Source organism: Prenolepis imparis, unplaced genomic scaffold (assembly GCF_030444845.1).
Source record: "Prenolepis imparis isolate NDT839.2.m4 unplaced genomic scaffold, iyPreImpa1.0 SCAF_2, whole genome shotgun sequence".
Taxonomy (NCBI): domain Eukaryota; kingdom Metazoa; phylum Arthropoda; class Insecta; order Hymenoptera; family Formicidae; genus Prenolepis; species Prenolepis imparis.
The window spans coordinates 9,779,657-9,807,288 of record NW_028141160.1 but is presented as its reverse complement, the minus strand read 5'-3'; the positions used below and the strand labels follow the sequence as shown (position 1 = coordinate 9,807,288).

Here is a 27,632-nt window from a genome sequence, read left to right as displayed (position 1 = left end):
ACGCAACGTCCATAGCAATCGAGAATTGATTGCGAGTGACAATAATTTCGCGGCCTATACTTTTACTTGTTTCTCGAATAGCAAAATTATTGTCTCTTTATTTTCTAGAGAAAAATTTAAATTACTTCCCGTTAACAATACTGCTATTTTTCCCTTAGAGAGATAGTGATAATTATATTACAACTCGCGCGGTATTATATGTTGTATACAAAATGAAAATAATATATGTATATTTCACTAATCTCTTCTAAATGTTGTAGGAGATCGATGAAACAATAAAATCGTTGTACTTTCCTGAAATGTAAAATAAACATTTTATTAGATTAATTATATATAAGAAAGTTTCTTAGCAATTATATAGTTCGCGTTTCTTAATTCTTCATCAAAATGTCAAAAAAGAATATGTAATTTCTTCTCGAGGCTTATATTTCGGAAGGATTTGATATCTTTTTTTGCCGCTCTCTTTTTCATTTATTAAATTATATTAGATTATCTTGAAAACTTAATTTAGCTGATTTTTATGCGATACACAATGTGTGTTGTTTCGTTATTGACTTCTTTTTAAAGTATGAATAATGAATTTCAAGTGGAATATGTATTATATTCATACTTATACATATAAGTATACTTATATCTATATATGTATATATACATGTTTATTCGCGATATTTACAATAATCAATATGGCATTTAAATACATATAGATACACTTTATTAAATAATAACAATGTTAAAAATCGGCGCATCTGATATTCTCAAACGCAAGTCGCAGATCGTAACACGAGGAATGAAACGATGATGTTTACAATTACGCGTTTCATTCCTAAATATCGTTAAAAGCGTGCAAAGGACACAATGTATATGACATAATGTTGATTCACTTTTTCAAACTGTATTATGGCTATGTCTTTTTCATTTCAATGAAATAACGTGCATTTTTTACATAATGAAAAAAAGAACATGGAATAGCGTATATACGATTAATATATTATGTAGCTTAGGCTCTTTGCTGTGAATCACACGATACATCGTTGCCATTATTAGGCTCTTCCTGTTTGGTCATTGCTTTTTAGATGTGATCGTTATTATCGGAAAATATATCGAATCAAATAATGTCTACTTAATTATTATTTATTTTTAAACATATATGCAAAAATTTATATAATTTCTATCTCGATCAACAACGATCTATCTAAATCACATCTAGCTTATTGAATAGCTATTGTAACGCCTTGTAATCGTCGCAACTGCAGATAAATATTGAATTTGTTTCAAAATAACAGCATTGATCTCAATCTTTCTCATTGTCAGATATATTACTATAATTCAGATTTACTAATCTATTTCTTTAATTTTTAATTTTATATAAATTAAATTTATATGTTACAAATTTATTAATACAATTAAATTGTAACAGATTTTATTTGCGTGATCGCAATGATTTTATTGATTAAAATCATCGATTAATTATTCTTAGTGTCATTCATCTCGAATTATAATGTCAAAAATAATATACAAACCATTCTTTTAATTTACATGCGCATGTAAACGAGATCATCGCTGTTTGATAAAGCTAGTTTACGAAATGAATGTTAATCGACGTAAAAAAAAAAATCGTAAAACTTATCTGCGCACATTTCCTTATTGTCCAGGATATTTGGCGTAAGTGTTGAGAAACTTCAATATACCTTTCAAACACTTTCGTATATTGGCATCAAACTGCGGTTGCGACTGTCAGCCTTCTATTCGAAGATGCTTCGTGTATTTTGTCAGAATAATCATATTATCCGCGACACAGTCTTGAGAGATTCTCCTGGAGACAGTTGCAGTCATTCCGGATCGTAATCGCGCTGCAGGCAACGGATCGACCTGGAGATCGTTTTGCGCTGATGCGCCGTACTCCGTCAGGTGTTGACGGATTGCCTGACGAACAGGTACTCGGAAAACTGCTGGCCCTCGACGCCGCCGCCGTTGCTCGCGACCACCCGGAAGCCGGCGTTCAGCAGTCTGGTAATCGCCTGGACCGAGTTGAGCTTGCAATAACCGTTGAGCGGAAACCTGATTACGTGGCGGGCGTCCTGCTGGTGCCAGGCGACGCCGGATCGTGCGTCGATCACCGCCTGCGTCGTCTCCGGGAACACCTCGTCCAGGAGCGCCCGACCGCCCGAGAGCATCACCCGCTCGCCCAGATCCGGACTCACGTGCAATGCCACGCACTCGTAGCTGCAATTGGCATCGTTACCGCGCATCTTCTCGGGATCGCGGTTGCAAGGCGCGGTGGTGCAAGCTGTGGTGCCGCGACCGGAACCGAACTGACCGGAAGGCGGCGGACTCGGCGAAGACATTGTCATCATCGTTGTCGAGCCGTTTTTTATGCGTTCCTTCTTCATCTGTTCCAATTGCCTGCACATCGCTGAAAGAGAGATACGTTTACGTTCAAGAAGGATGATCTTACGAGCGGATCGTTATTTAATTGATTTTTTCTGAGCGTATATAAGGATATTAGTTTGCGATACAATTAACTCCTTTGAAGTTTTTGTAATGTTTCTCCTTTTAATAATATTGCACATTTTATTTCTCGGACGTAAATATATTTGATAAATTACGAAAGTGCTTTGGAAAATTTTCTACGTAAAGCCAGATTTTTATTGAAATAAAGTGTGCATACTGATTATGCTGTCCCGAGGGAACAATTTCCTTATTTTCATTGCCATATTTCTATCTTTTTATAGCACTCAAAGTTCTGTATTACTCCTGTAATTCAGTAAACAACTACTTCTGAGTTTGTTATTGCTATTCTATTACAGAGAGGTATGCATTGCGCGATTGGAAGTCGGTCGAGAAAATGAGAAATGATATATTGCTATGTGATATTGCGATTTATATATTAACTTTCTCGGGTAATCTCTCAATCCGCCACGTAATTCTTTAATATTTTATGATTGAGATTTTTTTTTCATACGATATGTACACAAATCAGAATCATAATGTGCTATTCTAACACAACATAGTTTTAAAGAGAGGCAAATCTGTATTAAAAAATTGTTTAAGTATCATACAAGTGATTAAAGCTAAAACAATGAAAAGAGAACTAATTGAATAATAACTTACGTGCAATATCGAAGTATCGTGCTTCTTCTAACAGCAAATCGAGATCGGCAAAGTTGTCGGGTATCAATAGCCGAGAATTTCGCATAAAATTGAGTATGTGCCGAAACATGCCGCCGTCTCTATCAATGAAGTAATGTTGTTTTAGCGAATCCAGAACGATAGGGATGCTGCCATTAAACAATTTTGCTAATCTAGATTCTGGATACCTAAAAAAAAATTATATTTTTAAAAATAAAATTATCACATATAAAAGCAATTTTTATAGCCTATGAACATCGATTTGTTAGCTTGAAATGTGCTCGAAAAAGTCTTATAGATTTATGCAAATTTAACTTCAAAATAGATTAATATATTATCATAATATATCATATATTATTTATGAAGATGAAATATTGTATCAATGTTCAAAGTCAAGAGAATTTGATGTTGTAGAGATTTACTCTTCATATATTCAATGTAATGACGTGAGAATTCGTTATTGAGAAGCGTTATCGAGCAACAGTTACTGAGCGTTGGCAGGTGCTGATACTTTAGTCACCTGCCCAAATCGCTTCAGGTAGCTTGTAGTTTCAAATAATGGTTCAGTACAAGCAGCTGTTCATTGAATAAATTCCAACTCAGTGCGCGCGCGTTGCTTGGTTAAATTTAACTATACACTGCAATGTTATAATTATTACAAAGAATCGAGTAAAGCGTATCATGATAATGTCATCTTAGATACAGAACTTTCAGTATGCTAGAAATAATTTATTTATAATATACAATATGTTTTTCCATATATATAAAACATCAATTATACAGAAATTAATAAATAAATATTTAGAACTTTGAAATAAAAATATCTGTATCTGTATAGAGAATTATCTGTGTAGATAAAAAAAAGAAAGACGATGATAGAAATCATATTTCCTCGGTCAAAATGAAATTAAATTATTAATAAAATCCATTAGTTAAAATTATTTACTGAAAGAATTCTATATTCAATTTAATTAAAAAAAGAATTGTCTATTATGTTAGAAGAGAAAATAACGAAATAGAAAAGAGATGTATATAAAATTGTATATAAAACGCGAATGAGGATGTAACAAAACAGACTGCTTTCGCAAAGGCTTAGGATAAGAACATGCGCATGAATTGCGCTTTAATAGATATGCAGATGCACGCGTAGGTCCATTGCATCGTACGTGTCACCTTTTCCGGCTTCTTTAGAAAGTGCCCGTGACATTTTCAAGCACGTTTCACAGCACACGTTTGCGAACACAACATCGTTCAAAGTAGGTTGCGACTAATCTTATTACATATCTCAACGCGCTACCGTTGAGATAGCTGCCGTATTTCAGAATACTATCTGGAGAATAATGAGATGTTTCGTTACGCGCTTAATATCGCTATAAATTAAAGCAAGGAAATGAACAAGAAAATTACAATTCTTATTTATTCGCATAAAAAGATAAATAAATTTTAAAAATTATCTGAGAATATTTTATCATTTATCATCAATCATATTATAAAAAAACACATTAGAACTAGTACAAAAAAAATGTTCACCAGATCTCTCATTCATTCATTTGCAATTTGTTAAAATGTATCCTAGTTTGTCAGATTTTTTTTCTATCAGCCTGACAATTAATGATTAATTGATTTTATATCAAATATGTGCAAATTATTTCAATTTGCTAAATTGTATACTTTCGATTGTACTTTTTTACATGCATTATTTGCGTGCACTACAAAGATTGATAGATTTCTTATTTCAACGGTGATATACTTGAAATTAATTAATTTCAAGTATTAATCAAAATTAATTAATTGATTATATATATAAAAGATTAAAACTTTAATGTAAAGCTAATGTCGTTTGAAAATTTATGGTTTGCTCAATTTTATGCTATATATAACGAAGAGAATTAATAATGTTACAATTTCGAGAACATTGAAACGAATTGCCCTCGTGAAATCCGTGTCAATCAGCTTCATGCACGCGTTTGCTCCGCGTGTATTCATGGACAGTGCCGTGCCCTGCGTGCATAGCCGAAGGTTATCGTAATTTAGCATATAATAGACGAATACTCTGGGAAAAGGACGGGATAAAAGAAAAGAAAGGGCGAACGTGGGGAAGAGAATGGATAGGAGATACGCGGGTGACTCTGAGGACTGTAGAGGGACGCGAGAGGGAGAGTTGGTTCTTCTCCTCTCCTCGATCTCGTCGGTGCGTTATGGCACAAGGGGGAAATACCGAGGTATAGGTACTCGGTGCTCCCTCAGGCCGGTTCCCATACCTTCCACGGCGATAACATATAATAACGTCGGGCTCGTGGAGCCTGTGGGCGATCTGACTTTAGCGAGGAAGAGAGAAGAGAAGATACCGCGGGGTAGATACGAAGGTGTATATACATATACAGATATAGATTGGCTCTCTCTTTTCCTCCTTCTTTCTTTCTCTCTCTTTCTCTCTTTTTCCTTCTTCCTTTTCCTTTTTCATCCTTTGCGAATCTCTTTCTTCTTCTCTCTTTTTCTCTCTTCCGATCTCGCTTTCTATCGACTTCCCACTGGATACCTACCTACCTTGGTCCAAAAGGATAGAGAGAGAGAGAATCGCAACGTTGTCAGGATGGGGAAATGAAAATCGCTGGATTTTACCTCAAAGCGTGCGCGAAATTTTATACGGTATAGTTAATTTTCCATGGAATATCGAAACGAGTTATTGTAAGGGAAACTTCACTCTTCCTCAACGTACAAACTCGTTCCCTTTCTTCGTCGCGATTGCCGCGGGTATGTTAAAATTCACACTGTAATTTCGACCAGTGAAGACGTGAAAATGGTATACTTTCTATTTAAATGGATATCGTGTTTCTTTCTCTTTTTAATAATTTTTTTTCATCCAGGGCATAACCAATGAACTTCTTTCATCAATTTAATTAATGCATTTAATACACAATAATAAATTTTTCAAAAAACTTAAAAATTTAAAATAAAAAATTAAAATTTAATTTTTTTTTATTTTAAGATCAATTATTTTCCAATTCTTTATGTTTATGATTTTCAATTCTTACGTAATCCGCGTTAAGAAACAGAAAATAAGAGAGAAAGTGCGAAAGTGATACCATCACGTCTCGAGAAGCGTGAAGGAGACGCGCTAGGCCAAGGGCCAGCTATGTTTGTGGAGGTCGAAGCAACCAAAGAGAGGTGATACAAGGGGAGGAAACGGTACCAGGGGCGGAGAACGAGTACCGTGATTACCCGCGGCGATTTCTTGAGCTCATCGACCAACCGAGGTTTCGATCCCGGGTCAGATCCGTTCGCTATGGGAAAACGCTAAACGATCGGCTCACATCACTCAGATTCCGCTCTGCTTTATATATAGGATGTATCCAAAGTTGCGTACATTCTCTATCACAAATTTCTTGATTTAAATTTTAGATTGACATTTCCTTGAAAATAAGTAAAATTTTATTATAAACGTTTATTTATAATAATGGTAAATTAATATACAAAACCTGTAGCAAAAAGTAGGAAACTGTCAACTCCAGAACAGCCTGCTCATAAGTGATAGATATAGATTTTATTTCAGACTTTAACAGAGTAACGAATGTTTTCGTGACAAGAAAGCGAAAATTTTTACACCGTATTATACACTTGATACAATGTGATAATACAATTGATGTTATTGATTTTTAATATATATAATTACATTGCTAATATTTTTTTAATTTAATTAATTATTTCAATTAAATTATCTCAGCGAAATAATTTAATTATTTGTTTAACACATGAATTAATGTTAATTGTCAATTTATAATTAATATTAAATATAAGACGGGGTAGAATATTTACGATTTCTTGTAATTTTTTTATGTAGATTATAATATTGTTGTAATTGTGAAAATTTTGCTATAACATGGAGACATGTCATGTTATTATCGACATCGACATTTATATAAAGCGATTTATGATTTGTGAATAAAGTATTTCTAGAATTATACAAAAAAATTTTTATTTTTATATTTGTGAAAATATTTAATCAATTAAGAAAGTACTATAAATAAAAAAACCTTTATTATATTTTTAATTCTCTTTTACGCGTCTAATCAGTTATTTTTGGCGAATAAAAAAGATTTTTGCTCGATAAAAACATTTATATATCGTTTTACGTCGCACCTCATGCACGAGAGTAAATATTTAAGGTGAATGCAATCGTGTGTGGCCGTTGTACATGCAGGACATACGTGTGAGCTCGAGAACGAGACACGTCCGCCAAGACATTCCGTTAGATCCCGCTAAATTGCACGTGTCGGACTAGAGGGTGCGGAAATGACGACTTAGTACTTCACCATAGGATACCCTCGAGGCCTTATGCGGCCTCCTCAACCGGCAGGATGATCGACGATGTTTTAGGGATTATGTGATACCGGAAGCGTGGACTAATGATCGACTATTACGTCATTTCTGTAAACGCTTGGTAGAAAATGTCGATACAGAACGATTAATCTTCTGTAAAGCAAGGTGGAATTTTGCGGTCATCTATCTTCGATCGATATTATTAATGACATTGCAAACTAAGAATTGCACATAATGATATGCAAAATCAATTATCGAATATATTATTGATTGTAATTCTAGAAATACTTTATTCACAAATCGTAAATCCCTATATATATCGATAATAACATGACATGTCTCCATGTTATAGCAAAATTTTCACGATATTATAATCTATATAAAAAGATTACAAGAAATCGTAAATATTCTACCTCGTCTTATTTAATATTAATTATAAATTGGTAATTAATATTAATTTCATGTGTTAAACAAATAATTAATTTATTTCGCTAAGATAATTTAATTGAAATCATTAATTAGACTGATTAAGATTGGAAAAATAATAGCTTAAAAATATTAGAACACAATGTAATTATATTAAAAATTCAATCAATAACATCAATTGTATTATCACATTGTATCAAGTGTATAATACAGTGTAAAAACTTTCGCTTTTTTGTCACGAAAACATTCGTAAGCGAGCTATATTAAATGAGTATTATGTTTTTGACGTATAAATCGGAGAGAGCTGCGGGTTATATCGTATTTTGCTAATTAATATCGCGTTAGGTCGGTTGGTTGTTACGGGATAATAAACGTTTAGCGTTATTTTGAAATTGCCGATTATACACCGATGATTGAACTAAATTAATCATAGGTATGAATTTATGATCCATACGCATTATATTGACCTGTTTGCTTCATCTATAACGTCGTACAGTACAAACAAAGCACCTAAATATGCGCGGTCTAATAGAAACTATTCGCACTGTTCTATCCCTCACGTTTAATTAATGCAAATCAATCATAAATATTTAATCGCGAATAATTAACACGCCGCAGTTTTAAACACTCGCGCCTTCTCGATATACATATATTATACCTAACCAATATTTTATTCTTTAATTATGTAGCATTTTTCTATTAACAATAGTCAGGATACAATATTTAAAAAACAAATATCTTTATTTATAATATCTCTCACAAAAGTAAAAATTTTTATTTAAGAAAATACAAAAGTTAGAACATGTACACTTTTGAATGGATAAAGAAAAATAACAAAACTAATTTTTTATAAAAGCAATATGAATAATAAGGTATTAAATCTGCAATTTATTAATTTGAAATTTTGAAAACACTTGTATAGCTTTGAGAAAAGTATGGACCAAATCGTACATACTTTTCTCAAAGCTATACAAGTGTTTACAAAATTTCAAATTAATAAATTGCAGATTTAATACCTTATCATTTATATTGCTTTTATAAAAAATTAGTTTTGTTATTTTTCTTTATTTTATATATTAACGATGCATATATTTATTGCATATATTCAATCATTGCGTGTTTTCCTCAACATGTACTGTTGCTTTAGCTCGAGAATATCTCTTCCGGCGATTGTTTCGTATCGTACTTATTATTGTTATCTTCTTGTCACATGTTTCTAGAGCGTCGTTAACCGATACGTTAGTTGGCGTACATAAATATCAGCACAAGCCTCGATGCTAGAAATGATTATTTTAAGTACAAACTGCGTCATTGCCGTTAGGCGATTGCGATGATTTAGCCGCTATAAGTCAATTGCACGAGTTGCAACGCTGCAGCATGTGAAATATATAGAATATTCTCTCTCTCTTGGCACGATTTTAATATCATTTTAATGCGAGGGAAAATTATCTAATTGACGCGCTTATTCCATTACGAAATAATTAAATCCATGCTAATGGATAAGCAATATGACACAATGATCATGCAGGTGAAATAACACATTGCAAATCTACTTTGTCGAATGGTAGTCTTTAATATTACTTCTGTAATATGCTCTGATAATATATCATTATCCGATACAAAGCAATGACAGAGCATGTGCCGTCATTTTACATATTTTTGTGATTTACGTGAGAGAACACAATAATAAAACTCACGAACGTGAGTTATAGAACTTAAATTTAATCTCGAATAAGTAGAAAAAAAATGAAAACATTTTTAAACTAAACTTTGGAGCAAAAAGATATATGATTTCGTGATAGAAATACATTTTTTAAAATTGATTTTGATTTATGTATTTTTTATAGAAAGATGCATTGTCCAATGACAACTATTGTTTTCATTCAATATGGCTCTAGTTGTAAAATTTTTGCGCGTTTGCGACGCACGATGCAATCGATACATTCGACAAAGCAATAAGGTCATATCGTGTAATGAGGGAGGACGGTGCAACTCAAGCGTGATGCGATAGAGATGACAGTATCTCGTAATTCCACGTGATATTCATTTTGCGCTCATGCTCGACACGTCGGCGACACTTATCCTGTCGACATTTCTATAGATTAAATCACGGCTATGCTCGCGATGCACGCTGTAACGGTTCATAGAAAACGGACCTGCGCTCCACTAACTCAACTAACGATAATCCGTGCATCGCGTGTAAATTTGCCTTGTGCTGTCATTAGTTTTAGCTTAGTTTCGTTGCGCACCGATCTCCAATAACTTGCAGAGCTAATGTGCTAATAAGTAATATCTGTCATCGACAACCGCTGATTGTGGATACAAAAGTAACTTGCATATATTTATCATAGCTTTTCAGAATCTATATTATTTATTTTTTGTTTTAACATTCCTCTTTTTCTAATTTAATTTTTCATGGCACATTTTAATGCAAAATCCATTTGCTAAGCTGTTTGATAAAATATAGGAACGCGTAAGAAAAACATTTTTTTAATAATAAAATATGTGTCGTATCATATAATGATATCTCTTAATAATTTTTATTTCGTATTATTATTGATTTAATCGAATTTTATTTCTCAACTTTGATCTATATATTTTCAAGACAAGTTATATACGATTTTTGCTATTTTCATAGTTCACTTTTCTTATTTGTCTTCATTTGATAAGAGGGCTCGATAGGTATTGATATCAAGGAGAGTATGAGAGTATCCATTATAATTTTCTCGCTCATTCATTACAGACTGTCTAGATAGAAATATCTTCGCGTAGCGAGTTTGTCTATTCAGTTAACGAGACAACCGGGGAATGATAAGGCCACCTGTCAATTATGATCAGCTTTCTCACGGATGCATCGGTCTACCGATTCTGCATTTATGTATACTGTAGTCTGACGTTATGCGTTCGTGATCTCCTGTGAAAGGATTGATTTTCCTCACTGCTATAAGCGCGCTGGATATTCATCCATGTTGAAGATAGCGTATTAGGCTCGCGTAACAAGCATCGCTCGAAATACGAAGATCACGATGATATTTAGCAATATAGCTACCATGTTTTATAATTGTTAAAACGCACTGCCGTGCATCATACTGACTTGAAAAATTTGATGTGTTATACAAACACGCAATTTATTAATATTATATATATAATTAGATTTATATATTTATTCTTTATATTTATTCTTAATAATATAAAAAAAAATAATTTAGTAATAGTAAATTACTAAAAATTTGTAAGCAGTAGTATTTGAATTGATTATATAAATCTAATTATATTTATATATATGTATATCACGATTCTAATCTGCATCTAATTGCATACTTAATTATTAGATTTATTGATTGCCAGAAATATTATTTCTGGCAATAATATATCAGTTATACATATATCAGTTGGGACTTTGTGGAGAATATAATACTCGTGAATTTTTTCTTTCGTCCGCGCAAAGAGGATACCTGCAGGGTGATACTTCGAGGAGATTAAAAGCCTCTCTATAAGCAAAGTGTAGTTATGCTTTCACGTTACGTCTCTTTTATGCATAAAGTGCACGGGCAAACCGCAAATAGCCTTTGGACACTGCCGGGCACGGTAACGGTGTGCCTGATTGCGAGCGATATGTTCTCAGAGATATTGCTCGGTACGAACATCCTGGAGCGTTGTCGATGGTCACGTTTCCGCGATCCGGACATCACGCTCCCTTTCTCTCTACTCTCTCACTCGTTAGAATCTCTTCATGCCGTTTAAAAGTCACACTCGCGTGCTTTCGCGGAAGGATGTATCTCCAACAAAAGATAGATCCATTCCCGTTTTTAACGTAAATTTCTATTAAACTTTTCCATTGTTTTATCTTTCCTTTGTTACATCGGAGATAATGTCTTTTCGTGAGCATGTATAAATTTTCTCAAAGTAATATATTTTTTTTTTTTTGCTTTGTCTAAATATATAGCATACAAAGTTCTGATAAATAAGATCAATGGCGTAAAATATTCTATTTACGGGCTTCGGTTTTCGAATCGTTAATGTTTAATATAGATTAACAATGCAAATTAGGCGTTCGCAATTATTTCGGAAATGATATCAGGACTCTCTCGGCCTATCTCGTATCATTAAGGATTAAGGTACATCGGTACAAGGTACTTACTTTGTTAAAGTCTCGAGGGAGGATGTGTATATCGTGCCGCCGACATCGATGTGGACCGGTGCGGTATATCTCGAAGCGGCCGCCACACAAGGAATACCGGTCATCTTCTGATTGTAAGCCGGGGCCGCCGGTGTCGGTGGTGTTGGCGACGAGGAATTCGACATTGTGGGCGAGGTGGCCGGCGAACTGCTTGGCGACAGCAATCTGAGAAATACCTTTGATATTAAGGATCATAAAGTTGTGCATATGGCTTTGGCTAATTACAGTCGTTTAAAATCCTGTATCACATCGTGTGATCTTCATGTCACGAATGAATGTGAAGACCACTGCAAAATTTTTTTCACCATTGCAAAATTTTTAGTTTTGTGTTATTAAAAATTCTTAGTGATTTTAAATTTGTAAATTAATTAATCGAAATTATGATTTAAATTATTGAGATCGCATTCATGTCTTTGACATTCTGAATGCAATTGTCTGTAAATATAAATTAGATGAATCAAATCTTTTCCAAATTGCACAATTTTAATTCTAATTACAGTTACATTCGATGTTATAAACATAATTTTAAATACAAAATATTAATAAGAAACAAAGATAAACTATAAAATCGCGAACATTACGTATGTGATTTTATAACGTACTTAATAAAATTAAGTGATATTTGCAGAGAGAATTTTATCGAATTATATAACTCTTTCTCAGATAAATTTTATTCTAGGACGATTCGTACATTTAAATTGAAACACTCGAATGAAATCTTATTTACCTCATTTTAATTTGAGCGCTAGGGAACATATTGCGTTGCGCCGTCAACTCTGCCTTCGCCTCCTTCCCGTCGGCCTCACATTTCCGTCTGGAATTAAAAATACGCAAACGTTATTTATACATATACATTAATAATAAAAAAAATAAATTAATGTAAATATAAAATAGTGAGCTGAATTTAAAATGCACGAGCAAGAGATAGATCGATTATATTTATGCCCTTTCATTTGCAATGATTAACGTAATTTGACATATGTCCATTTTTTATGTATTATTTTTTTCCCATGTCAATATATATTTTATCAATTATCAATGTAGATAACTAATTTTTTATTTAGCAATATATCAATCAACAATAAAATTGATTTTATCAAGTGCATTTATTTTTTGGTCTTAATTAAATTTTTCATTGTTTTTATTTTATAATTTTATAATTATTTAAAATATTTATTTATTTCTCCAATTAAGTAAACCATTTATGTAACGTTCACTATAAATTATTGACATTAAAATTGAATCCAATATCTTTTTCATGTATTCAGCACTTATGCGTTTTATCCACGTAACGTAGGTGTCGATTTAGCGTATCGATCATGGCTGGTTTTGGATGACGATAATACTAGTTTAACGACTCATTGTTTTTGGTCAAACATCGGCAATGTTGAATGGGCTGAGGGCTTGGAACATTAACGCGAAATTCTCGTATGCATTAATAAGGCAATTAGCGGTGAAACAATATTTGGCGGGTGTTAGCATACCGGCCGTCCAAGGGTTTTCTTTTAAACGCGTTTCCAGCGGAAAGGGAGGGTCTGTTTGGTTCACGAGTTAAAGGTACCCCCTCGAATTTTCATTACTATGTGCTCGTGAAAGGCCAGCTTATTATTAGCTATTATCCTGAGGCCTGCTTTTCATAGCTTCCATAATGCGTGGTTTTTAGACGCAACTAAAGGTATTAATTTTCTTGCTTAAAGAAAGCCGACAAAAAATTATAAAATTATATTTAAAAAATTTTTATCATTTTATATTTATGCAAATAATTCGTATGTTATCCAAATATTTCAAGAGTCTCTGAAACTCCAGATCGAAATCCAAATATAAATATAGATAAAAGAAGAAGACATTAAAAATGTGCCATATTAATATATAAATTAATATGTCTAGAAGTCAATTTAGAAAGTCCATGTGTTTTGAAATTGATGAAAAAATTGCAGCGTTTTATCTCGAGATCTTGTGACAATCATAAAATTAAAAAGGCAAGAAGGAAGAGTTGCGTTTATAGCGTCGCCTCAACACTTGTTTTGCATCGTCCGGCAAAGAATTCGCGGCGGTCAAAAGATAGGGCATACGAGAGACCAAGAAGGGAAGAGAGAATGTACCGGTTCTCTCTCTTCCATCTACCACCCACCCTCGCCCACATCAGTCCGCACCGTTGCAGTGCATCGCTGCGGGAGATGCAGGATGCTGCGCCTTTTCTCGGCCGCGTTGACTGCGAGAGGTCGCCGGGCGATGCTTCTCTACCTGAAGGAACGGCGGACGTCGCAGGTCGGACATCGAGTTAAGGAGTAGAGAGGTGGTGCGGCGCGGCGCCGCGGCAGAGGTAGACGAGAGGGAAGGAAAGGAGAGAGAGGGCAACAACGGCCATCACGGCCGCGCTGATGCCGCGGGCTAATCGCGAGATTTATGTGGGGCTATGCATTTACGAGTATAGAGAGACGCATACTTGCATAATTAACTCGCATTATTGTTGCGATCTTTAACGTCGATGAGAGATCGATCATTGTCGCGCGGAAAAACACGTGTCGCCGAAATGGTTGCACCGATGGTGTACTATCGCGGCGTAATTAATGAGTTTTGACGGCATATTTCAATCAATATTCTCCGCGTTTGAAAGTCAAATGCCAGAGATGTGGGCGTGATGAAAAATCACTCGTCGTCGTCGTCGTCGGATTAAACTGAGAAAGTAACATCGTATCATTAATTATTTTATTACACAACATATTTTCTTCTTTTAAATTGCTGTATTACAAATCTTCATTAAATTTTTCTATATCATTTTATATATCATTTTATCGGTAATACGTAAATTAAAAAGATGTAAGGCGGAAAAAAGTAAATAAATAATTATGATACAATTTTTTATCACTAATGAGCGACACGGCATAGATAGGATACTTCGATTCGAGCCTTGTTAAAACGGTGTTAGCAGGTATGCTCATAATACAGCGCTGAAATGACCGGCAGCGCCGACGAAAGAAGAATCCGAAGAACGATACAGCTACAACAATAGCGATGATCATCATGGTCGTTCAGACGCCTCGGGGCGATTAGTTGGTATACGAATGTACATTACGGTCGATGTACTGAGGCCGCTCGACGATTAATATTATGAATAATTACATGCGTAAAATCGATAATATTAATTCAATACATATACCACAGAAATTACTATTTACGTTTGTATAGAAATAATTTAAATAACTTGGCACGCTATGGGGGCAGCTATTCCCTCTTGATAAGATTTAAATCATGTTCAATTAAATCGAACATGCTACTTTTTACGCGCTAAATCAGGACTTCCGTGCGCGTCGCGAATTTAGAAAAGAAATCCCGGAATATGGAACCTAGGATGCGAATGTGTCGTAACAATATCCGCAATAACATCTACTGTGACGTGGCGATGCCTCGAGCCAATTGTCTCTCATACATAGATAGTTTTATTACACGCATACATCCGTACATACGCCAACGGGATGAAGTGAGAAGAGAATACATAATTATTGTGTATTATCAGCACAATTGCTCGTGTACCAATACGACTTCTTCGTTAATAAATTAGCTTTACGTACGACGATATTCGAGTAATCCTCAAGCGGATACTATGGCTTGTGATAAGGATCTCCGTTCGTGCAGATTTGACACGTAATAAAAATGCACATTACGTGCTCGGTGAATAATTAATAAAATAAATAATGAAAAATTTACGCAATATTTTATATGTATTTTAGAATCGTGATATCGCTGCTAAAAGAATAGTTTATGTCATAGGAAGTTTTACGTTCAACTAATATTTTAGAGAGAGATTCTTGATATTCAGATTTTTTAATTTTTCTTAAAAATGTTGAAGATGTCATCATAAGTATTAAATTTCTTAAGAAATTCGTTTCGAAATCAACAAGGGAGAAAAACTTTTATTATTTATTCACAAATGCAACGCTTAATCTTTATCGAAGTTTACTTTAAAAAATTATCACTATATAAATAGTAGATATCATAGATTACTATTGAAAAGCATTAAATCTAAAATATATTTCAGTGTAACGTTTCTAAAAATTATATCTAAAATAAAAAATCAATAGAGTAAGATGAACTGTCTATTTTATGCAGCATTGACAGGTCATAAGACTTTAATGAATCTGCGTGTTAGTTTAATGACAACTGTATACAAAGTGAAAAAATACAAGCTTTAAGTTAATAGCTTGTCCGGATAGGCACGTATCCGACGTCGCAAAGGCGAAAAGCGCTTCGCTAGGCGTGAAGATGCAACGTCGTCGCCTTTCGAACGTCAAATTAGAAAGGAAGTCGAGTTAGAAGGGTAAGAGATAGCGGGGAAGGTAAATGCAAGTCGCGAAGACGTCGTCCGCAACGACACCATGATATTCGCGTTATTACCCGAGGCTATCGAGGAGGCCTCTTACTCAGATACAGTTTTGATACGCACACGTGAGCGAGCTACCATCGACTCGCTGCAAAACGTATAAATTCGCGCACATGCGTTAAGGTGATCATAGCCCGAGGATACGATGAGGCGGCTCACGCGCGCTAAGAACGCGCGCGTGCACGATGTCGTGCGTAGAAGAAGGGCACTACTAACTTTACATGGACGTTTAATGGCCTGGGGACGTCGGCGTATGCAAATTTTAAAGCGCTCTGTTACATTGGGCAACGATGTATCACCGGAAAAGTCTGCTACTAGATGTGAAAACGAGCCAATTTGTGTATAGCGTGCCATTTTATAGAAAAACTCGCATCACGTAAAAAATTATACAAATAATATAATTGAACGAATATATATGGAAAGGATTAATCCGATCTCTAATTTAATATATTTAAAATTCATAAATAGCGGAATGATTATTTGCAAGAGGGGGAGAGATAAGCTTTTTTATATAAGTATATTTTTTTAGAGATTAACTACATATATAAATGAAAATAAAATATATAATCAATAAATGTTTGCACATAAAGAATACGTGCAAAAGAGAGGAATTATTTTTTATTTATTTATTTTATTTTATTTATTCATTACGTGGCAAATAGCTTATCTGATTAGGAAATTAATATGCTGAGGTAAATGTCACATTTACACGAGTTGACATTAACAAAACAAAATACTGAGTTCTCTTTCTCTCTCTATGCAGATAATAAAAATTTTAATTATTGAAACTATTCTATCAATCTTTTCGAAAATCTTGTATGTTTATATTCGTGCGGGCACAAAGCTAAAATAACAGAGACATCAGACGGAATCACAAAGTGATGAAATGATACCGCATGTGAATTCTCTCATTTAGACCAGCCGACAGATTTTCCTCCGGTGATTTCATTAGGAGGACCAGTCAGATCGGCTCTCTCTCTGAATAATATTTGTAATGGAGAGCCATTTGCGAGTTTGTACGAGCGCTCGCGAACCGCAATGTTATTAACGTTATAATCTAGAGAACGTAATCTTTGCGCCAGTCAATACATTAGTTTTCTCGAAATAATTTAATATTGTGAATAAATTTTCAGATTTTTTTTTAATCCGAGTCTTTTTAATCTATTCTCTAGTAGAGATATCTGATGGGTTTTCTGAGAGATTTTACATAAAGTTGTCATGCTTGTTTTTTTTCAATATGTTTATATGTGAGAATAATAATATAATATACTTATATTATATTTGCAATTGTGTGCTGATATTATCTGTAACAGACCGATCAGTGCCAGCACGATATCAAGATATCAGTTAAGATTAATCACATCAATTTATCCAATATTTCCGTATCATCAACACATATCTCAAATGTGCACAATTTTATATTCTAAAGAAATTTACCATGCACGTTATATTCACATAAACATGAATGTAGGAGAAGAAATTGATTTGGGTGGAGTTGCATTCCATTGAATATTGAGGACATGAATAGTTAAGATTCACGATAAATGCAAATTGTAAAAGAGATGCAAAATAATGCGAAAGAAAATATTGCACTTTCTTTTTTTTTCGTGGATAACATTATTCAAATGCTCGAAATGTTTTTAATGCTAAAGAATTACAGTGTCAAAAATATCCTTAATTAGGAATGCCATTTTACGAGGAATGATATTAGCAAATATGTTATATCATATTTAAATAATATAATATTTTTATTTATAAATACACACACACATCATATATATAAGATTTATGTCTGAGAATTCATAAACGTTATTCGTATACAAAAGCCGCTGTCTTACTATTAAAATATTTATTGTTAAAGAAAACTCTGGCAAACATTAATGACACATAGCGTTATAGTAAATGTCTTTTTAAGAATATTATTTTCTCTGCGAAGAGAAAGAGATAGAGAGAGGAACGTTTATTTAGTTCTTATTCGTTGCTATTTACGCGAGTGTTTCACAGAGTTTGTACCAATCTCTGTCACGTTTATTAAATATTATATTCTCACCTTTGTATTCTCAACTTTTTATTTAATAATCTATACAAACTCTTAATAAATAATCCAAAAAAGAGAAAATTTCCTATATAATTTTCCATTATAAAATTATTATAAAATTCTGAAATAATGTACATATATGTCGTTTATAGTTAAGAATTAAATTAAGAATTTGTTTATATACATAAATAATATTGCTTGCAATATTTTTCGTTTCTTGAAGAATTTAAACCGCGAATCGAACAATAAATTTGTGTCTTCATCTTTCTCTCTTCGATTGGTTAACATCTTTGCTCGCGAGACTCGTAACATCGTCCCGATAAGTGCATTAAGCTACTGCAACGCAGTTGATTGATGGATCGGTTCATTCCTTTACCGCGATTAACAGCTTCGCGCGAGGTCGGCGAGTTTAAATATATATGTAGTGCTCTATCATCTCTGTTACCTAATGTTCGAAGATGAAAGCACCGTTATACAGATTGTATTCATAATACAATGCCTAGTCTTTCGATACGCAGTGCAATTTCTAGAAAAGATACTTAAATAGCATATTTATTGTTGCATATTACGTATACGTAATTTTGCGATATTTTTATTATAAATGAATTAAAACATTCTCATTAATTTGATAAATATTCATTATGTGCGATATTGCGTTATAATATTTTGTCCAACATTGATAATTATTTATTATATGATATAATGTACATAAAATAACGTTGAAATCATATGTTAATGCATTAATATTTAATGCTTACGGCATAATAATTTTGAATTGTTCTTAATGTGAACATACATACATAATGAAGTTTGGGGATGCTTTCTGCTAATCTGTATTTAATTATATGGATAGTCACATATTATACTGAATAATTAAAGATTATCCGGGGAATGAAACGATAGTTATGAGTTTGATAAATGATAAATGAGTTAGATGATATTTGTAAGTTGATGACTTTACTCGTGTGTGCATCAGAAAAATATCAACGCGAATATCAAAGAATCAGAGTTTTATGCATAAGATGGTTTCCGAAATTAAATATATTTTGGAATTAAACATTAATATCTCAAAAAAATATTTGCGTAATCACATTTTTAAATTCACAATTTATTAAACATATAAAGTATTATATATTTTTATATATAGGGTATATTTTCTATAATGGTTTATATATTTAATAAATTGTGAATTAAAAAAATTGCTTGCTCAAATATGTTTTGATACTTACATATATCGGTTATTTATTTAAAACAAGCACCTTCTTAGGTAACTTTATGTAATTATACAAATTACAATGACCAGTCCCAATTCCCAGGAAATGTCTCGTTACATTTCATCCCGAATTATGTTCCATCGTGCTTTTCACCAAATCATGTTTATTTATACTTAACATTTTTTGTACTTTTTTATATCGTTCTATTGATCACTGCGAATTGCCTCGCGGAAATTCAGTATAATTATCGCCGCTAATACGTGTTGAAAGCCGTTTGAACGGCGAATTCAACGAATATATACTACCAGAGAAAGCTTTTATAACATTAATTGCTATCACAATCGAATGCTACTCGTGCAACGCTGGTCGTCATGCTGGAAGCCACGCGTTTGTGTGAACGTTGTTAAGGTTTTCAGTTGCAACGCATGTTGCATTTCTGCCGTTCTCGCGTGCGCGCATCCTTTTCCTTACTCCCGCATTTACCACCTGGCACTTCATTACCGGAACGTCACTTGTCGGATAGAAACGATAGACAGACGTGAATAGTTCTCGGCTACTAAAGAATCATTACCCGCAAAATTATGCGTATACTTGTTTCAATTGTAGGACCACTTATTATCCCGCACAAGCGTTAACGATCGTTAGCGACGCGACTGTTTCCCGAATGCTAATTGCGCTTCATATTTAGCTCTTTTCTTGTATGTTTACATATGTATATTTCAATGCATTTTTTCAAAGTTCACTCGTAAAAATTACGGTCAACCGTCTGGAATAGAATAACTGTTTGAATCGAGCCATGTATATAAATTTAGATTTGTGTTCTTTACAACACGTACTCAATCTCCTATTTTCAGCGAACTTGTCAAACTTGTTCAGCAACGATTCGTAAAAATATGTAAAACATGTTCGCGGTGAACGTTCAAAATAATTATCACACATCTCGCGAGTTTACTCATACGAAGTTTTATTGCTCCAATATTTCTATGTCATGTGACGTGTCTGAAAAAATATAGGAACGAATATATCTGTCACGCGAGATATTAATTTTTTCGATCGCGAGTTCTCGTATGTTCATTACACGTCGATATAAGAATCAAGACGTCTAAATGCATCGTCGTATCGCGCCGCGGGTGCTTTTATCCTGTCGCGGATACGTTCGCTCGAGCTTTTTATAATATTTCATCGAGTGGGTATAGGGCACGCAAAGGATATGCGTGCTCGTGTATACGCGCGGTCTACCCAGTCGCGGTGTAAATCTCTCTTTGCGGCTCTCTCGGTGTGCCTGGTGGCACTGGCTCGTATATACCCGGGCAGGTATGTATCTATCTACCTACCTACGAGCGACTGTTGCAAGCGTCGTTACTTACGACGGATAATGCGAGATATGTATGTAGGCACGTACCTGCTCACACATACGCAGACCCGTGCATACATACATGTGTATAATGCAGACCCGGGGCCTGTTCCGTTGCCGCGGAGCGGCAAAGAGGCACTCCCGACACGCGCCAATGCATGTCTTGCTCCATTTCATCCTCGCCTATTCCCACCACTTACTCACCTACTTACCCTACGAGACGGAAACTCTGACCGAGACAACGTGCATAAGCCGCGGACCAACCGAGATAGGAATTTCATGCGCCGCGAATGCAAGTTATATTGCAACACGTATGCATTATATTCTCTGGTGCGACCAGGTGTGCGCCCAGCGTGGACGGATTTAAGAAATGCATCGCACGATGCGGAAACGCATTGGTGCTCCCTGCTTTTTCTTTTTAAGAATATTAGTTATGAATCTTTTAAGATTTTTATTTAACAAAACTCCTAGTTATGTTGAATTAGAATGTTAGAAGAGAAATTATGTGAATTTCTTTTTTTGCATGTCGAAATAAAATAGCTTTTTCACGCGTCATCACATTCAGTAATTTAGATTAATAGAATATCGATTTTTTTTTATTTGTTGAATAAATAGCTGTAAATCTATAAACTGCGGTCCGCTTTTTAAATTGAGTTATATATATGCATTCATTAATATAAAATAACGAGTTTTATAATTAGTAAAATATGATTTAATTTAATATCTAATTCTTTATAAATGTAGAATATGAGCAGAAATAAGCGCGATGATATTAAATGCAGAGATCAAGCACGTTATAATTTAATTGCCAAGTAGGATTTTAATTAATTTAATTACGGCAGGTAATCACACATATCGTCATACAAATTTATTTTCGCTGCAGGCCGTATTCATAAATAACATATTTTCAGGAAAGAGTAAATTATTTTGGATATTTCTGTGTGTATTTTATTTACATGAATCATTCTATATATATCGCATATATTACATGCTTAATGTAATCAGTGATCGAAGAAATTTCACATATTTCACATAATAATAAGCATATGCGCGTGATTGGTCATTTAGGGTTTATATTGAATTTTAATGTTTTTTTTTATATATAAAAATTTACATATTTTGTAAATATGCTAATTCCTCATCTCTTTCTAATGCATATTTTATGACATATATTTTTATTCTTAATTTATCATTACTAATCTATAGAAGTAATAAAAAGAAGACTTTGTTCTGACACAAAATTGATTAATTATATGCTATATAGAGCTTATACATATTTTATTTTATTCTTTCTTTTGATTAATCATCGAATTAATCATTGTTAGCTCTTCAATGACAACGTCAATGTGAAAAAAAAAAGTTTGCCGCGCATGTTCAAAGTTTAAAATAAAAATTAAATTGATCAATTTTTTTCGTTCTGCGTAATAATCTTTATTATGTCCTAAGTAAGGAAAAAAATTAAAAAGATTTATTAAACATACGATAATTAAAATCTTCTACGATCATTAAACGCAACAGCCGTGAAAATCGCGATTTCTGTCGCCGATTAATGATTCGTTTCTTTCGATTTCCATTTCCTTGCTAATGACAAGAGGATCTGCTTGAGCTTCGTTAGGACTAAAAGGGATAGATCGGAATACGCGCGCGCGCGTTCACGATCCGCGTTTGTGTCGCTCAAACATACGTACACGTATATTCGGGGCGATATCTCGGACGAGGCAAAATATTTACGAGAAAATTTCGCCGTGGGTGGCGCGGCTTCATGAATAATTTCGGTCCGCAGGAGACTCGTCAGCCCTGGGCTATGTGCTCGGGGCGCACGGTTCTAATTACGGCAACTGCAGAGCGCGCGTCTGCGCCCCCGGCCATCCCTCCAGCCAGTTTCCAACCACCCTTTTCCTATCCCAGCACAATTTCCACAGAGCCCACATCCGTTCTGAAATGCTAGCAATCCTCCTCCCCTTCCGGCCTCTCGCCTCTCTCAATTTCTCTCTCTCTCTTGCGTGTTTTCTCTCGCGTTCCGCACATTCCTTCTCTCACTCTCTCCTTTTTGTAGCTCGAGGTGTACGTCGACTATTACGTTGCAACCAATTTTTGAAAAGTTTCTACAATCTATATATATATATATTTTTTTTTTCTACAGCTCTCTCTCTCTATGTGCGCGCGTTTCTCATGCGGAGAGATAGAGTTTGTATCACGTTCGACTGCAATTAACGCAATTAATGTGATGCCGTCGTTTATTAATGTCATATATGAGTTTCAATCAGAAGCATCTTTTAACTATATTATATAAAGGTTTTTACGTAATTAAATTACACAACTGCGTTTTTAGTTATTATTTATATTTATAGTTTATTTAATGTTTATTTAATGCGCAAAATTGCTTTAACCGAATAGTACTATAAAATTCCATCATAAACTGAACGTGAAGTACAACTGCTTATTAATTCGCAATCACTGAGCTGAGATATCTAGGGGGAAATAAAAGATTGAATCAAGGAAAAGCGCATGTGATATTAATCATGTTATGATTGAAAATTGCATCACGGTCTTTACATGTCGGCTAACTAATTATATTCATGTTAATCGTTATTAAATTCGCGCGCGATCACAATTATATAATTATATATTATATAGTATCTGCTAAAGGCAGATTTTCTGTCATTTTATTTATGCCCTTATTTAGGTATATTTTAGTTTTTTTATTTATCTAATTTTTAATCAATTATTGTAAGTATTCAGCTACCTTAATGAACTAATATAAGAGTATCGATCCATCAGTTACGAATCTTAATGCAAAATACGGATTTTGCAGATCTCATACAAAGATATTTAAAAGTACCATAAACTCTAAGAGAGAATATAACTTATTAAACATAATTTAGAAATATATTATTATAAAAAATTAAAATTATCAAGTTTTAGATTTTAAAGTCTAAGAAAGAATAAAATGGATATCGGAAGAAATTTTCAATTAATCTTCTTCTCTATAGTCTTACCTATCAATTTCTATATTACTTAATCGCGTTAATTTTGTGGATGAGGCCATTATTTCGATTTTTGATTAGGCTACATCGCGCGATTCGTCTCATCATGGAATATTCAATGTTATATGCCAACATTTTATACATCCTTCTCTAAAGTCTTTTCTTTGCATCACGTGTGATTACTCGCGACGCGAAATGCATAATTGATCGTAACTATTGTTCGATGACGAAGGAATGCAACGTATAATTGAGCAATTGCATTGTCCTGTCGTGTTTCTACATATGCATTTCTAAAGCCACCGACACCCTCTCGCGCGCGGACACGTCTGGCATAGATTAAACTTTCTTTACCCGCGGTGTCGTGAGATCAGATTGACTTTCTATCGACTCAACTTTAATTCAATCGTAATAAAAATGCCCCACGGACATGCGTGTAGGTGATTATTCGGTGTCGTAGTATTTTCTCGCGAAGGAAAATTACTGCAACAGGTATCTAAAAGACATTATAAGAATGTGTAAAAAATTAATCCCTGCTCAGTTCTAGTTCTAGAAGATATGAAAAACTTTTGGCGGAACTTTAATCAAGATGATGCACAACTTGTAATATACGTATTTAAAAAAAAATGAGGGAAATAATATAAATTATAAACGAAATAAATTATATAATAAATTATAAAATAAAATAATAGAAAGATAATATTTTTGCAAAAATATGTGTTAGATAAAGTTTGAATTTTATTAATTCCTCTAGATTCTAGATAAATCTGTAAAGAACTTGAAATCGTTAAAAAATCATTAATCATTAAATTCAGATTAAAATTAACTGACCAGTTAATCAAATGTGTGTCTTTTAGATACCGAGGATTTTATTTAGATCGATGCTTAATTCTCAATCCGGAAATCTGTTTTTATTATTGAAATTATCTTCTCGTTACACCGAACTTTCTGTACTAGAATGATACTTAGCCGCACCTCGCGAGTTACCAGCGACATAATTAACTACGTGAAAGTATACCATTTCCATACGTAAATATCAGTTTGTCACGCGATATTTGTATGTGTGTTACAGATATCTTATACACCAAGAAAGATAACTTTTTCTAGACGTTTTCTTGCTGGTACTACAAATGTATTTTTTTTATCCGGAAATCTTGGAGCAATAAATTAAAATAAAATGTATTTTGTAAAAATATGTTGCATAAAATTAGAATAGATTTGTAATATATAAGTGAACGTTTTCTCAGTGAGCGAGTCTACATAATACAGATGATTGAATAATCGAGATAAAGCTTTTTATTTTGCGCGACAATAATTATATTCTCGGAGTATACTTGTACGACGATGTAGAGAGCGAAACAGACTTACGTCCTTGTCGATCTCGCAATAATAATTCTCGACATTTAATTATCACGTCTAAGGTTTATGTCATAAAGCAATCATAACTCTGGTCGATGCAATCATTGCGCGAATCGTATATTACTTTAATCCCGCGGTCAACTTTTGCTCCTCGACATTTCCGCATATGCAACGTTGCGAATTTTAACACATCTCATCGATTTATTTAATATTTACTTAAGCAATTTTATAATTTGGCAATTTACCAATTATCCAAAATTAGATAGATCTCGTTATAAAATAAATTTTTTCGCTTCACGACCGATTTGTTTATACATTCGCCTGAAAACGCACGTCACAAACTTTGTGACTCGAAGATCTACTGCTCATTAAATGCTATATTATTTACACACACAATTGAGTAATTATAAATCGTAAACAGTCTTCTACTCACCGTTTTTGGCACGTGGGCTCCAGGTTGACGGTTGTTCTCGTGTCCACGGCTGCGGATTGGGGAACCCTGGAGTCCCGTCGCGGTCGCGAAAACCTGTCACTGTCTACGAAACACCTTCTCGCGAACAGCTCCAGCTCTCGTGTCACGCACTGGACCACGTGGTTGCATTCACGTGTCTTCGACCGAGAGAGGACAAAAGTGACGCGAGCCGCACACGCGCCACCGCGGCTTTCGTTGGACTGCGTGCGTTCTCCGTTTCGTTGCGGTCTTCGCGCTGGTCCCGCTACCCCCATCCTCATTTCATCCCCACTTCATCATCCCACCACCGCCAGCTATCGCTGTTCTCGTCGCTCTTATCCTTGCCGGCAATTTGCATCGGCTCTCCTCTTCGTCTCACGAACTCGCGGCGTTTTGGCAAGCTCCCCGAGCTTGCGACGATTCTCTTCTCTTGGACTGCATTGCACTCACCGCCACACGCTAGTTTCAACCCCTTCTCGTGCACTTCAACTATTTGTAAGAGGATATAGCGATGTCCGATACGTTTATCATTTCTACACGTTTGCTATATATGGATATAAAAAGCTTAGTCACACAGTATTGACTTTTAAACTTATTTTAAATGCTTAATCTACGATGCTAATTATACTTTATATTTTATAAATGTATTCTACGCTGCTATAAAAAAATTTTTTAAAGAGAGAATTGATACGATATTTTTAAATATAATTTGACATTATTATAGGTTGAAAATAGATATAATGAGATTAATATTATAAATAATATATAATATATAAAGATATTAATATATTACCTAGCATGTTTTTTTTTAAATATACACACAAATATATCATATAATATATAATTATTAATATCTATTTTGATAAGTATTATGTTTGTTAGAAAATTAACGTGTTTGAGTGTAATCTTTTAGTGGATATAAAGTCATTAGTTATTCACATTTGCGCTATTACATAAGTACTAAAAGTAAATAGACATATTCGATAACTCTCGTAATCATATGACATGACCTTTGCAACCGAGATGCTATTCACTTACAACATCGGTTATTCGAATAATATTGCACGAACTTTAATGACCAGACTTATATCTATGTCATAAAAGCTACATACATACATTTATAGTTCGATTTATTGAATACAATAACGCGATATAAAGGTATCATGATAGAAACTATGCAATTTATAAGTTTTTATTATAAAAAGCTTTATCGCGTTTATGAATTTAATATGAAAGTTATTTAGACTACCACAAGTGCGGAAAATACGTGAAATCGGTAATTATTAATTAGTTATTTATGAAAATAATTTCCAAAATCGAGAGCAGGAGAGAAAAAAGGGAAAAGGGGGGAAAGATCTGCGTGTGCCGACATTGTCGCCGAGTATAGCTGGAAACATTTTCAATATCGATCGTAAATTTCGTCTTCGTAAAATTACAATTGGTACCTCGTCTGTACGATTAGCCATCGGCTATCGAGAATAATGGAGCAGTTGGCGAGAGCCGATATAAGGGGGGACCGAGCCAGGCTCGATCTTTGTCGTATTCGAGGTGCCCCGGGGCCAAAACGGCCACGGCCGACAACATCGTTCGAGAATGCCCCGGGCACTTCCAAACCCACCGGACGATGTTGCTCGCATACGTAAACGCCAACTTCGTCAGGGACAAAGTGACGCTCGTATATATGTTGATCCGGCCAACGTGGGGAGAAAAGGAGAAAGGGCGAGGGGCAACAGGGGGAGAGGGGGAGGAAAGGGGGACGAGAGGGAAAACGCGACGAGGGAAGAGCGACTTTGCCA

The 27,632-nt window shown here is 34.2% G+C and overlaps 1 protein-coding gene and 1 long non-coding RNA gene across 2 annotated transcripts in view; one reads left to right on the top strand and one right to left on the bottom strand.

Annotated features, from left to right (window-relative positions):
- The window catches only part of LOC145946729 (uncharacterized), a 103,703-nt gene that overhangs the window by 7,343 nt on the left and 68,728 nt on the right, over positions 1–27,632 (top strand). The gene's annotated exons all lie outside the window — the stretch shown is intronic.
- Positions 300–26,321, bottom strand: Twz (BTB/POZ domain-containing protein twz). The gene is made up of 5 exons (XM_083058612.1): positions 25,819–26,321; positions 12,783–12,869; positions 12,017–12,220; positions 3,112–3,317; positions 300–2,413 (listed from the first exon to the last, which is right to left on the bottom strand). Exons 1-5 carry the CDS (start codon positions 26,115–26,117, stop codon positions 1,905–1,907), a joined length of 1,305 nt encoding a protein of 434 aa, XP_082914738.1. The 5' UTR covers positions 26,118–26,321; the 3' UTR covers positions 300–1,904.

Bases quoted from the DNA above. Each gene is read 5' to 3' on its own strand.
- Twz (XM_083058612.1), bottom strand. From the start codon at position 26,117: ATGAGGATGGGGGTAGCGGGACCAGCGCGAAGACCGCAACGAAACGGA. The intron at 12,221-12,782 runs GTAAATAAGATT...GGTATTTCTCAG, and splicing joins AGCGCTCAAATTAAAATGAG to ATTGCTGTCGCCAAGCAGTT. The intron at 2,414-3,111 runs GTAAGTTATTAT...TCTCTCTTTCAG, and splicing joins ACGATACTTCGATATTGCAC to CGATGTGCAGGCAATTGGAA.